Here is a 15,045-nt window from a genome sequence, read left to right as displayed (position 1 = left end):
TGAAGAATGAAGGACTGCCCAACTAGCCATAATCCTGATGGAATGGCATGCCTCTGAAGAATGCTATGATAGCCATGCTGGTTGAGCTTGCCATGGACTTGGTAAAGATCACCAACTCTGTCAGCAGCAATGCAACCCCATACCATGACACTGCCTCCTCCATGCTTGACAGTGGGAACCACACAAGCAGAACTCATGCACTCACTCTCTCTGCGTCTTACAAATACTCGGCGATTGGACCCAAATATTTCAAATTTTGACTCATCGATCCATAAGACCAACTTCTACTCCTCAAACGTCCAGTTTCTGTGTTTTTTGGCCCAGGCAAGTCTCTTCCTCTTATTCTGCACTCTTAATAATGGTTTCTTTGCAGCAATTCTTCCTTCACGCAATCTCCTCTGAACAGTTGATGTTGAAACATCTGTACTTTTAGTAGCATGCAGCTGAGCTTGTATTTCAGGGGCAGTTAATCGCTGGTTTCACAGACTTGTGACTCGAATGAACTTGTTCTCTGATTCTGAGGTCACCCTTGGCCTGCCTGACCTTGTTCGGTCTTCATGAGTGCCAGTTTCTTCAAATCGTTTGATGGTCTTGGCCACAGCAGTTACAAACACTTGCAAAGTTCTTGCAATTTGTCTTAAAGATTGACCTTCATTTCTTAAAGTAATTACAGACTTATCTTTTTTCTTTGCTTAACTGAGCGTATTTTGCCATTTTCTGCTCCCTTACATTCAGGAATGACAAACTTGTGCCTCTGCTACCTATATTTATAGTAATCATGGACCCTCACCTGTTAACAATAATTGGTGACAAAAGGTTAATATATCTCTATATCAGTTCAAATTGTACTGTATTTGAGAAGTTCTGCACCAGTGAAGATAGGACCAAAATATGTATACTCCCTTTTGATCAATAAACTGAACTTAAGGGGGTAATAACCAAAGCTGTAAAGAACATATTACCACCTATTTGCATGACAGCATTCTCACAAGTCCCTTATTGGTGTGCTGTTTATCATTGTGCATTAGAGTGTATATTCAGTAGTACTAAAAAGAAACTGGGTAATAAAGTTATACAAACATTTTGATGAGAAGTCTGGTAGTTTTTTTTTTTTATATCTTTTTTTTTTTTTTTTAATATTACTGTAAACTTTAGGATCAAGTATTTAAAGTTATTGATGCCAGTCACATGTGTTTCTGTTGTTCATCTACTCAATTTATCCTGCCAAATGACAAATCACATTCACATCATGTATTACAAGTTATAGGACCCCCTCTGACTGAATAGAAACCTCTGTGCTGCATGCAGAGAACCCAAGTATATCTTAGCTGGTGTGATATTTTTGGTGTATGTTGGCAAAACTTTAATTGGGTCAAAGTTCAAAACAATAAAGGACTTGTTAGTTTGTTGCAATGGTAATGGAGAGAGATGTTCACATGGTAAGTGTTGTAAAGCATTACCTCTGACCTAAAAATATATTTGTTAAAAAAACATGCCTTTCAGTTCATTTGTTTAGTTTTAACAGATGGTGTTGTATACTTTTGTTCCACGTTTTAACCTTACAAAGTGTCTGTAGAAAACTAATTCTCGCAGTGATTTTACTCCAAGTTCAAATAATAGTATAAATAACAAACCCAGTTGTCATTAGATCTTCTTCATTATTTGGCTTCGTTAACTCTTAATCTTAAAAATTCAAAGAAACAGAACAGGAAAGAAACTGCAAAAGTCCCTTTTATCATCTTCACAAGTCGAACAGACTTGTCATATTCACACTGTTAGTAAAAAGTCTGCAGTGCACTGTTTGTCTTGGCAGAGTCAGAATAAATTATTTTGGTATGTTATCTGCTTTTCTTAATTTGTGCCTGAAAAAAAAAAAACAACAACACTTTAGAAAAAGGAACATTCACACCAGACAGTTCTCTTTCCATTTCCCTTTCTTACACTCTTAACCAATCCTCGCTTTAAAACCAAGAAATATATTATATATATATATATATATATAATATATATATATATATATATATAAATAAAAAAAAGATAGATTATTTTCATCCCAATTACTCATTATAAAATACCTGGTATATATATATATATACCCTATATATATATATATATATAAGCCAATGCATTTATATATATATTTATATAAAAAAAGAAGATTATTTTCATCCCAATTACTCATTTTAAAAAACCTGGTCCTGTAGATCACCTTGGATTTACCCTCCAATAAAAAATAAATAAATAAAAGCCAATTTTGTACTGATTTATCAAAGCCATCCAAATGGCCGCACAGTAAACATTTTGTCCAAGTGTGGTTCACACCCCTTGAGTCTACTCAGATTCCTAAGTTTAATAAAAAAAAAATATATATATATATATATATATATATATATATATATATATATATATATATATATATATATATATATATACACACACACATATATACACATATACACACACACACTATGCTTAAGTGCTTTAGGACCTGGTCAGGAGGTTAATTCGTTCAATTTTATGATAAAGGACATAGCTGGATTCAGAAGAAAGACCTGGACTGGAAGTGCCACTTTAATTTATTATTGTCAGATTAGAAAGAAATATCCCTAACAAAGCCACAGAAGAAAGTATGAAAGTGCTGACCAATTTCCATCGCAAAATCTTGATCCACTCATCAGTTTCCACGCCTGTCTTTCCACACAGATAAAATGTTCTCTCTGGAAATACTAAACTAAAAAAAAAAAAAAAAAAAAGCACAATGTTATTTTATTCAATTTTTAACCCTCCTCTATATTATAATACATGTTTAAGCTGTTATTTTAAAAGAACACATTTGTAGACTCAAAATGTTTTTTAGAACATGTAGTTTGTATTACTATATTTTCAACAATGTAGATGTTTGCTGTTTATCCAAAACTAACTCATGAATTGTAAAAGCTGTGCTTTAGGAGTACATACTGGTGCAGTAAACCTTGTTTGCTTATTTCCCAGGAGACACTGTTGTCATACCAGCAAGGGGAAATGAAGCTTTTTAAACTAAATTTAGCCACAGCTTGTAACTAATAACACAGCTGCAACATGTACAAGCAACACTGCACCCCAGATTACATTCAGTGTGTGCACGGTGTGTGTATAAATTAAATCAATATGGAGAGTTTACTGTTTGCAGCAAGACAAACTGCACAGTGATGAAAAAAGATAGTGAAATATTTGCATTTAAATAACAAACACACAACAAGTTGAAAATTGTCAGGTTTAAATTTAAAATCTGAAAAGTTTAAATATTTGTGTTCATAAGGTCTGTCAGGTGGTCTGCAATTGTACGGTTGCACACAAATCTATGAGATCATAACATATTGGAAACTGTTGGTCTTGACATTTATAGTGTAATAAATCTTTGTCTTCCCCCATTTTAGTTAAAATATTTCTGCCAGACTGAAATAATTCTAAATCAGAATAAGCCTGTCAGTTGGAGACTGTTACAACAATAGCTGCTTTTACATACGGAAAACAGTGTAGCAAAGTATACAAAGCAAAACCGACGGTAATGCCTTTATTAAAAATTCCAGGGATTTAGAGGTCAGAATGGAAGCATAGGTGGTCCTTATTTTGACCTATGCTTTAACCTTGAAATACCTAAGTATAGCAACTGTACACAAAATTGAAAATCTGGCTGTATTGCATGGAAAATGCTGGACTTTCAGGCTGATCACCAAAACAAACAGACAATAAAGCAAAACAGTGAACAAACAAGTATCGTGCTGGTCCAAATCCAGCACGAGCAGCAATTGCTTTATCTTTCGTTTCTGTTTCACTCACTTCTCTCTCCCGTTCTCTACACTGAACACACAAACCTTGATGACCGGCTGATCCACTCATATATGTAGGCTTCCTACTATTCAATTTACTTATTTTTTTGCCAAATCAACGATTACTACCAACACTTACTTTAGAAAGGATTTACCGTTTTTTTTTTTTTTTTTTTTTCCCCAATTCAAGCACAGAATGGGTGAAATCGACATTTATGCTTAAAAAAAAAAACAAGACTTTTTATGCCATTAAAAAAACATCTCATTATGCATGTTGCATATTCAACATGCAACAAAACCATGGTTACCAAAATTCTAATTGAAATAACGTTTGCTCACAGCTGTGCTATACATTTAAAAAATCTCAGATAAACCGTAGTGAACTCAGCATATAAAAGTGTATTACACAGACCTTTATATCATAAATTTACAAGTAAATATAATATGCACAGAACAAAACATTAGATAGTTGAGCAGAAGTAACTTGCACTTGTTATTCATTATGAGCACCCCTTCTCATGCTTTAGCACAGAGGGACTCAGAGTCACTAGAAGGCAAGGCAGACGAGCCCGCTTCTGCCTGCCGTGGAGACTTCAGCCGCTGGCGAGGGTATCGTGCACAATATTCATTAAGTGTTTTTCTCTTGCGCCCCATTTCCAAATCAAACCAGTAACTGTCACCATATACCTAAAGCAAAAGCTTACATACACCTTAACTCATTTTAAAGTAGGCACTTTGAAAGACAGGCATTGTAGCTGGCAAATGAGAGCATTCTAACACTGCTTTAGTCAACAAGATCTGTCAGAACAGGGTGAAACGATACTAACAGACCACTGAGATGACTGACAGCGACCCCCAGACATTCAGAGCGGAAGGAATACAGGACAGACAGCAAGTTTAAAAACTACACAAACTACAGATAACTTCTAATTGATTATTTTTTGTTATCTTTTACCAATGTTTATCGTATATGCATTTATTTCAGCTGAGCTTGTATTTTTTTGGGAATTCAACATAACAAACTTTACCGATTAATATCGAAAAGTAGCAAGCCTATATATACTTGACTACCTCCAAATTGATAACTCTTTAATTCATTTGGAGATGATCACATTATGCACATGTTTTAGCTGGATGAGGGATTTTAACTGTACCCATGCTGTAAAATAATTAACAACAAAACAATGTTCAAACAAAGACAGTACCTTTAAATAATAATACTACAAATACAAAATAACACAAAGCATAAAGTACACACAGGGGCAGGCAGTACCCTGTCACAATGCTGCAGACAGTACTGAATCATATGTGATATGCATTACTGGTACAGTCCATGTTGGAAATGAGGTGGTGTAACGTATCATCAATAAATACTCATTACATCAATATTATCTTGATCAGTAAAACAATGTTAAAATACAAAATAATACATCTAATATAATAATGAAATACGTCTTTTCAAAATATAGTTTCCAACATTAATTTGTTTTTTTACAGTACAAACCAAGAAATTTAAACTCATGAAAATATTATCTGCCACTGTTTTAAGGTCATTTCCCATTTTAAATGATATTTCAAAATGTATAAAGTCAGAAGTGAATGCCTTTGTTATGTTATTTCCCTCACTTTTGCACGGTGATACATGACTTACTATTATTGTCTGATAATGGACTCCAAGCCATATATTTTTAAATATTAATATTTATGAAGCTTAAACAATGACTACTTACCAAAAACAATTGACTTTTTCTTGGGTGTAATCAAACTGCACGCCTGTACATTCCTTTAAATCTAAAGTACGAATTGGCTCTACACACTTCAAAGAAAGAAAACAAACATTAAACTCTTCTTTATCACAGGCTAATCTAAACTACACCTTATTAAACTTTTACAAATTAAGAAAACAAATGCATAACTTAATTCACTGGTCTAAATAAGCAATAGGTATGGTTGTGGAAAAACAATTCATTTTCTTTCATTTTCTGTTTCATTAATCACATCCTGGTGACTTTTTGAAACAGTTTAAACATTAAAGTATCTCTGTGACCTCTAAAGAGCCCACAGAACCAAGTCTGGAAAACCTTTTATCTGCCCTACCCACCCCCAAAAAAAAAAAAACTATGCATCTGGTGGAGAGTAAGAGTATTGCATTAAAAAATACCTACCATTTTATCTTTGAAATATTTTAGTTCATTTCTATTCAACGTAAACCATCTAGTTTTCCAGTTCTGCAACAAAATAAAAAATAATAATTAAAACAAAGTACTGGAAAGTTTTAAAAGCATATCAAGGATTATTTTAAGAACACTGGGGGTATGCTTATTCCCTATTGCCATGAATATTGGTACATATTTTTGCATTAGAATATCATGTTCACAGAAATCGAGAAACTTGAAGATATCTTGCTGTCTTCTATGTTGTAAGTATTCATTGACAGTGATTCAGTGTTTAAAGTTATGAGCAAAGTATAATTAGTGCAATGACAAATTAGGGTCATGCCATTGGTCATCACAAAGGTTCTTTATAGGTTCAAATGTGTTGGTTTAATACAAAGTGAACCTTATGAAGGTAAATATTCATGTCATTACACATTTGCCATTACAAGACTTGCTTATATTAACCAGCAAAAGTCATAAAAAAAACGTTCATTTATTGATTCATTGATGTTACTCAACATAGGAGGAAACATAGCTCTATGTCACCCCTGTTGGAAATCCTTCACCTTGATTTCACATTTACCTTAATTATTGCTCCTTGCTTCATAAGATGGCCCTCCTTTGTCCCCAGCTTGCTCCCCACAAAAAAGAGAAGATAATTTAGGATGCAAGTGACCCAGAAATATAAAACATTTCCAGGGATGGCTGTGTTGTCATATAGAGATAGGCGAGAAGTGCAAAAGTTGTCACTGTGTTATTCAGTAAGTGATGTCACGGGATACTTCAGCTTTAGAACATTTCTTAAAGGGAATAAAAGGATATGCGAGTCCAGGATTTGCCTTTTTGCCTGAAAGGAGACACTCTATAAGGCGAGACATCTGACCTCACTTTGATGTCAACAAAGGACCGGCGGCCCAATGACCCCGTAAGAGAGATACATTACACTGTGGCATCAGTCTCGTACTTCAATGCCTACTAATAACCTTCTACAACACCCACCATTTAAATGAATCACTTTCCGATAACATTTCCTTACAAGAAGTTTAAAAATTCAGACCACAAGCCTGCTCACAATTACTCCTACCACAGAGCTGCAAAAGGGAAACTTACCGAGGCAGCATTGGCAACTAGGTCATTCTCTGTGCGCCCACTTTGCATGGCTGTGTGGACGCGCACAGACTCATAAATAGATGGCTCCTCCACTTCTCTGGGATAGGGACATTTCAATACAATAATAGTTCCTGCAACAGAACAGGAGAGGCACACTCACTGGCTTGGTTTACATGCACTTGAAAATCGACTCTAGTCACAACTGTGATGATGTCACTTGAATACATCAAGAAACAGCAAAAGGACATCCTTTTGGCAGTGCCACTATAGGAGATGAGTCAACCGCTTTCTCACGATAAAAAGTAGCTGTAAAAACCCATGTAAACCAGTGCAGGAATCTCAGCAGTAAAGACCCAGTTTTTCTGACTTAATATCATTGTGATCTCCAGCATAAAGGCCGTACAAAACATAGACACCCTCCCAAGACACACACACTGTACATTTATGGACTACTTCAACACTAGAACCACCACGGTTATACTCATACCTGCAACCACCAGTACATTTTAAACAACATCAATATTAAAATGAAAGACAAACTATTGTATACAACTCAAAAGTTTTATTCAAGCACATCACATCAAACATCTGCACAGCTGAAACGCTGCATTTAAATGAACAATTAAACATAAAATGGTTCTAACTTACCACATATTAAGCACTATTTAAAAAAATGAAAAACTATAAAAAAAATAAGAAACTAGTGTGTAAACAGGTATATGCACATACAAAACTGTAAAAACAAAAGTGTTTTTTTAATCTAAAAGTCTCAATTATTTTCAAGACATTTAGTAAAATAACAGATGTTCCTTTTGCCTAATCACAGTAAGGGACAAGATCAGTACTAAGAAACTAAATTGATATTTGCAGCCCCAAAAACATCCTAAATAAGTGACGTATCACAATTTTAGTAAAACTAATTATGGTAAATTACTGTTTAAGGTTTTTTGCGGGTTGCCAATATATCAGTAATCCCTCTCCATTTTATTTTGTTGGGTATTAATATTTTTTAGTGGTATTCATGGGTAACTTATAATCACCCATAAATACGCATTCTTTTCAGCAGTGGCTGATTACATTAACTGTTTTGTTTTTGTTTTTTACATGAAGCAAATTTACAGCAGAGGCAAATTTTGTGCAGACCAGTAAATCACAAGATTTCACTGGACAAATTGTATTACATCAGTGCATGACTTCCTGCTTTTGCTATGATTAGAAACTAGACAATGAAAAGCAGATCTCACATGCAATGTACAATGGATGAAGAAATACTTACTGATATCACTCAGGCATTACAAAATCAGTAAACAAATGAGAAATGAAGAAATACAAGAAACCACCCACAATGCCATTGTAATGTTGAGTTTGTTGTACATATAGTGAATTTTTATACAATTTTCTTCCCAATAAAACTGATACTTTTGCACAGCATCCACTTAATCAAGGTCAGACTAGCCAAGATCTAAACCAGTTACAAACTGAAGCAGGCCCCTGACTCTTACTGTTCCCAGATCCTGGCTGCTCTCAAAATGTACAATTGCCCATTGAGCCCACCCATCTAGTAAACATTGACATGCCTGCGTCTACAAGCACATTTAGCCTGGTTATAAGACGGCTTGTATGTTCAATGAATTAGGGATCTTATCCAACATCTCAGGCTACGGAAAGTACAAAAATACACTTTTTGGATCCACTGAAACATTCTACACTGGCCACCCTTGCTGATTTCACAGCCAGCTCTCCACTTCTGTTCTGTTTATGTCCATTTTCAACTTCTTTTTTTCTCCCTCTCTATCTCTTGATTGTTACTTACTTTCTATACAGCTCCAGTCTCCCTTTCATTTCCTTTATTTGTATTCTAGCATTGCTATTTTATGATGTAAAATGTTAAAAATCAACCCATAAACATAGTTATACATTTATATAAAACATGAATCTATTTAGGTCCATGTTGTTAAAGTACCTCATAAAAATGACTGGAATATACATACATACATTATATATACATCCATCCATCCATTATATATATAACCACACACACACACACACAATATATATATATATATGAGTATATATATATATATATATATATATATCTAAACTCATCATGTGTTTCTGCACTCATCAGGTAACTTTCTGCACTATATGTCTACATACAAATACAAGTCCTGTTAATAGAGGCACACAGGGAGGGGGTTGTACTCACCAGTTTCACTCCCTAAAAGGGGCTGGTTAGCAAAGTGGCTGACAAACTCCTTAATCGATTGGAACTCATTAAACCCAAAGGTGTAAGTGGTGCCAGACCGTGTGACCTGAAAGTGTTTGACAGAATCTTTTGCTCTGTAAAAGAAAAAAACAAAGCATGGTATGTAAGTAAACATCTCCCACTAAGACTATAAATTACACGTTAGGGCATATATGCCAACAGTCCCTATATGGTCGGGACAGTCTACATTTCCTAGTCCTGATGCATAGGAAGAAAGTCGCGATATTTACCCAGAAAAAAAAAAAATATTCTGCACAGTAGAGTTAGTGAAAAACACACGCTGTGCTCTTGGTGTGGCTGACACATCAGTTGATCACTAACTTATACAAAGATAAGAACACTTCGTTATGTCTATTTTTACAGTCATGATGGTCGTGTCATGTTGAGTTAGGGGGATACGTCGATTATATGATAATGATTGTTTTTTGTCTATTACCCGTCCCATGTGTATGATGTGTAAGACCCCCCCACCCCCAGGGGACAAGCGTCCCGCTGAACAGTTTCCAAATGTTGGCAAGCATGCTTTAGGGTGTCTTGAGTATATCCCAATTTTTCACAGGTATGTTCACCTCCCATCTAAAGGATATTATTAATCTGTGTTACCAGATTAAAAATGGATTTTGTATTCAAAGTGCTTTATAAGGCAGCCGTTTATATCACTGACACATATTGTCACTAGCACTTGCATTTTCCTTATCAGGCAGAACACAAAATATCACAGTTTCTTTAAAAGGTACATAAGGACCTTTTTCTTTTTTTGTGTTACATGTTCCCATGTGTTGCTACTGTTTACATAAGGTGTGTGTATTGTTTTAATTTTAATTTTATTTTTTACATTTTGACCACTTTTTTAAACTTTTAAATTCCATTCCCTGCCTCAAGATGGCTTCACATGTACCTCTCAGAACTATATTTCCCATCATCCTCCAGTTCACTGGTAAATCCATATGTCACATATGTGACCAGGAGGATGATGGAAAATGTAGTTCTGAGAGGTCCATGCAGGTGCATGTAAAGCCACCTTGAGGCAGGGAATGCAATTAAAAAAAGTGGTCAAAATGTAAAAAAAAAAAAAAACATTTTAAAACAATACACACACACCTTATGTAAACATTTGTAGCAACACATGGGAACATGCAACACAATAAAATAAAAAGGTTCTTATATACCCTTTAAGTATGGGTTTCAATTCTGTTGAAAGAGCGGCATGTTATTAATTGGGCTAATTTAGTTGGTTATTCAACAGTAAAGCATTACTACAACCTACAACAATATTTAAAAGGGAATACAACAGTCTTTCAATTTTTAAAAAAGGTTAATCAAAATGTTATGTTTTCACTAGGTAATGCAAAAACATTCAACCTTTCCATTAGCTTTAGCTGTCCTTCCTATCACTGTGTGAAGGAAATTATCACTTCTGCTACTCACAGAAAGAGCATGTGTTCATTAATAAAACAAAGAGGACGCTGGGTACTTTACCTGACAGAAAGAGCATAGGAGCTGGGACCTTCATGGCTCTTCCGGAGAAGGTAGCTCCCGTCCTTACCATTGGAGAGGAGAAGGGCTTCCGTGGCGTGTCGGGAGAGGTCATGGTGGAACCACCTGGGAATAAGAGGGTAAAGATGAAGGACATCTATCCAGTATCACAGATCAGTTCAACCTGAGCTAAGTGTAGGTAAAATTCATATGTATACTTGATAAATTTCCAATCACATTTTAGTCCTGGTGAGCCATTATGTAGATACTAGTATGTTAATTAAATAGCTATTATTGGGATAGTCTGGGGTGTTAGCGGTATGTAATAGGCTATACGTTAATGAATGCTTTTTCTACTGCCTGTATAAAAAGAAACTGCATTGGTACAGTCCCTTTGTGATTCTCAGTGCCGTTGAGGGTCATTCCAGTACTTTGGGTTCAGTGTACTGTAATGCTGTGGAGACTTCTGCTTTCTGTATAGTAAACTATTTTTGGTGAGAAACATTACCTATAAGACTGCATTGACTTCTTTGAGCATAGTAAAATCACTTACACCATGGGAAGGCACAAAGTATAGTTAGCTGGGCATTGGTGAGTTGGGAGGTTGTTACACCTTAATGTAATTTTCCCTTGCAAAACATTTTCTTTTTTATCATCACCATTTCCCCCTGCCACTCTGCCTAATTGTAAATATAACTATGATAGTATAAAACCAACCACCTTTCTCTTCAAAGGGATCTCTTTTACAACAAGGGTTGTGATATATAACATTTCATTATTGTTGGTGTTTTGTTTTTTTCTGATGAATATTTTTCTTACTCGATCTCACTTTGGAATCTTTCTTATATGCATTCCAATCCAGCTATAGTCAAGGAAGGTTCCCTTTCCAGGAACAGTTTGTGTCTTTGGCCTTAAAAAAAACAAAACAACAAAACTCTAAAAACTAAGCTTTTGCTCCAGTGCAAAGTTTCCTATAGTTTTGTTTACATTAAATAAAACATGTAAAATATTGTGTCTTATAGAGCTTAAGCTCTTACTGGCTATAAACAGAACATTTGTGCACAGGAACTCTACTGGACAACACAATTAACCCTGATAGAACTACAGCAACAAGCAATGTTAATAGTATGTGCTGCTGTACTAAACTTTCAGGGACTCCCAATGTTACATATAGTGGGCTTACTCTAAATGTGTTTTACAAAACAAGTGGCAAGAGTTCTATACTGTGGGTGTGTGTGGCTTAATCTGTCCAGCTACTTTATGTGGTTGAAATTACATTTACAGTGCCTATAGAAAGACTACACCCCCTTGAACTTTTTTCACATTTTGTTGTGTCAGTGCCTCAGAGTTTCATGCATTTAAATGGCAATTTTTTCCACTTATCTACACACCATACTCCACACTGTTGAGGGGAAAAAAATTATATATTAAATACAAAACTGAAAGATCATAATTGGATAAGTCTCCACCCCCCTGAGTTAATACTTTGTGGAAACACCTTTAGCAGCAATTACAGCTGTGAATCTGTTGGGATAGGTCTCTACCAACTTTGCACACCTAAATTTGACCATTCTTCTTTACAAAACTGTTAAGTTCCTTGGGGAGCGTTGATGGACAGCAATCTTCAAGTCATGCCACAAATTTTCGATTTGGATTTCGGCTCTGGCTGGGCCACTCAAGGACATTTGCCTTTTTGTTCCTTAGCCACTCCAGTGTAGCTTCGGCTGTGTGCTTTGGGTCGTTGCCATGCTGAAAGGTGAACTTCCGTCCCAGTTTCAGCTTTCTTGCAGAGGGGAGCAGGTTTTCCTCAAGGACTTCTCTGTACTTTGCTCCATTCATTTTCCCTATCCTGTCAAGTGCCCCAGTCTCTGCCGATGAGAAACATCCCCATAACATGATGCTGCCACCACCATGCTTCACAGTAGGGATGCTGTTCTTTGGGTGATGCATTGTGTTGGATTTGCACCAAACAGAACGCTTTGTACTTAGGCCACAAAGTTCCATTTTAGTTTCGTCAGACCACAAAACTTTTTGCCATATGGCTACAGTGTTTTTTTACATACTTCAAACAGGATTCAAGGTTGGCTTTCTTGAGTAATGGCTTCCTTCTTGCCACCCTACCATACAGGCCAGATTTGTGGAGTGTCTGAATATTGTTGTCACATGCACACTTTGACCAGTCTTGGCCATAAAAGCCTGTATCTCTTGCAAAGTTGCCATTGGCCTCTTGGTAGTCTCTCTGATCAGTCATCCAGTTTGGAGGGACGGCCTGATCTAGGCAGGGTCTTGGTGCCATACACCTTCCACTTCTTAATAATCCTCTTGACAAATTTCTAGAATATTTTTTTCATTTGGAAGTTGTGGGGTAGAATGTGTAGATGAATGAAAAAAAAACTATTTTAATGCATTTTAATTCCAGGCTATAAGGCAACAAAAGGTGAACATTTTGAAAGGGGGTGATGACTTTCTATAGGCACTGTATACACTCTGGCAGAACAACCACTGCTGGCTGCTAGTTTTTCCTGGAAAGAACAGGTCAGCAGAAATAATACATAAAATAGAAACTACCACAGAAATTGAGTTAACAGGCTGTTTTTTTTCTTGTATTTTAGCTGTAAATTGTGTTTTCTATTATTAGAAGACCAGGAACGGAAGCCTGAAGAGAGGGAACCCCGTTCCCCTCCGTTACGCGGCAGTTTAACCCCATGCGCAGGTGTCATTTGGCTACATTAACAAACGACAAACATAGGAAACAACCACAGAAAAGGGGATTTTGATTGTCTGTTCCTTTTTTTAAGTTAACATGTCTGTTCACTAGTTCTAAAGCATGAAGCTAGTTATGTTCCTCCTTGTGTCCTGGCCCCAATACAGAAAGCAGAAATATTTACCCAGAGCGGTCTACCACTGATGTATTTAATTGATCTGCAGCTGTAACCAATTAAACGTTTCATCTGCGAGTTATCCTTCGATAATATTTTACTAAAACAACGTGAATTAACTTGGCCGAGTCGCTGAAACTGGCACAGCGCCATTACAACACTGGCAACATTTCCTCTCGTACTGTAGTACTTCAGTATATTGCAACCGCAGCTTCGTGAAAATTAAAAAAAAAAAAAAAACACTTCCTAGCTGCACGAGTAAAGAAATGTTACCATTTAAAAAATTAATTCAATAAAGTTACGGGCAGTAGACAAATTATATATATATATATTATATATAGATATGGATTTTTCTATTATCAGCAGTAGTGCAGAAGGCATATTGAACATTGTTTCATATATTATACTTTACTGTCAATAAAAACACACACACACACACACACACACACACACACACACACACACATATATATATATATATATATATATATATATATATATATATATATATATATATATATATATAATCTTTTATTTTTTTAGAAAATAAAGATTTCTTTATATAAGCAATGTTCTGTTCAAAAATCAATAGTGGTGTGTTATTCTGTTTAAATCTATAGAAATGTCCAAATTGTTCTATGGAAATCTACACAGACGTCTCTATTATTGAATAGTCTAAATATGTATGGAAGGTATCGATTTTTAAATTGTTAGTCCCTACCCCAGTAATTCCAGTTCATCCTCTGGATCGTCTTGACTTGAAGTGTCACTGCGCACAGAACCTGCTGTATCAGATTCGTTCATCGTTCTACTCACAGCACAGTTCGGCTGTGCCTTCACCTGCACCAGAAGAGTTGCACCTGCCCAATTAAAGCTTGATCATTAACTCCCCGAGAATTCGTTGTAACTGGGGACGTTAACTGTGCCGTTGTCTATCCTAAGATTAAAAATGAGGAAGTTGGTTTAAATAACGCCTCTGAAAGTGCTAGTATTTAAAAAAAAAAAAAAAAAAAGTAGCTGCCAAGCATTATGGGAAATGTAGTTGTTTCTTTTTTTTTCTCCTCTTACGCTTGGTCTTAATGATCTTTTTTTGCATTCTGCCTTCCACGTTATTTATTTATTTTTAAAACACCCTTCCCAAACTCCTACTATTACATCGCAAATAATAGTTGTTCGTGCATTTGAGACGTGGCAATCCAAAAACCCGTGAACGTTTAATTGAATAATTATGTATTAATTCTGTTTACAAATTACATTTAAAAAATGGTCATTGTTTTATTACTAATTGTGACTTAATGTGCAGTTTAAAATATATTCTTCGGAAAGCATTATTATTATTATTATTATTA

The 15,045-nt window shown here is 35.5% G+C and overlaps 1 protein-coding gene across 1 annotated transcript; it reads right to left on the bottom strand.

Moving 5' to 3' along the window:
- Positions 1–784: 784 nt before the first annotated feature.
- On the bottom strand, positions 785–14,639 carry LOC121322445 (dual adapter for phosphotyrosine and 3-phosphotyrosine and 3-phosphoinositide-like). The gene is made up of 9 exons (XM_041262433.1): positions 14,418–14,639; positions 10,821–10,943; positions 9,282–9,415; positions 7,076–7,206; positions 6,549–6,596; positions 5,975–6,037; positions 5,540–5,625; positions 2,644–2,731; positions 785–1,862 (listed from the first exon to the last, which is right to left on the bottom strand). The coding sequence occupies exons 1-9, from the start codon at positions 14,498–14,500 to the stop codon at positions 1,839–1,841; spliced, it is 780 nt and encodes a 259-aa protein (XP_041118367.1). The 5' UTR covers positions 14,501–14,639; the 3' UTR covers positions 785–1,838.
- Positions 14,640–15,045: the final 406 nt, after the last annotated feature.

Source organism: Polyodon spathula, chromosome 1, assembly GCF_017654505.1.
Source record: "Polyodon spathula isolate WHYD16114869_AA chromosome 1, ASM1765450v1, whole genome shotgun sequence".
Classification (NCBI taxonomy): Eukaryota; Metazoa; Chordata; class Actinopteri; order Acipenseriformes; family Polyodontidae; genus Polyodon; species Polyodon spathula.
This window is presented reverse-complemented; position numbering and strand designations above follow the sequence as displayed.

Bases quoted from the DNA above. Each gene is read 5' to 3' on its own strand.
- LOC121322445 (XM_041262433.1), bottom strand. From the start codon at position 14,500: ATGAACGAATCTGATACAGCAGGTTCTGTGCGCAGTGACACTTCAAGT. The intron at 7,207-9,281 runs GTGAGTACAACC...GTTCTGTTGCAG, and splicing joins CCTTTTAGGGAGTGAAACTG to GAACTATTATTGTATTGAAA. The intron at 6,038-6,548 runs GTAAATGTGAAA...ATTTTGTTGCAG, and splicing joins AGCAAGGAGCAATAATTAAG to AACTGGAAAACTAGATGGTT.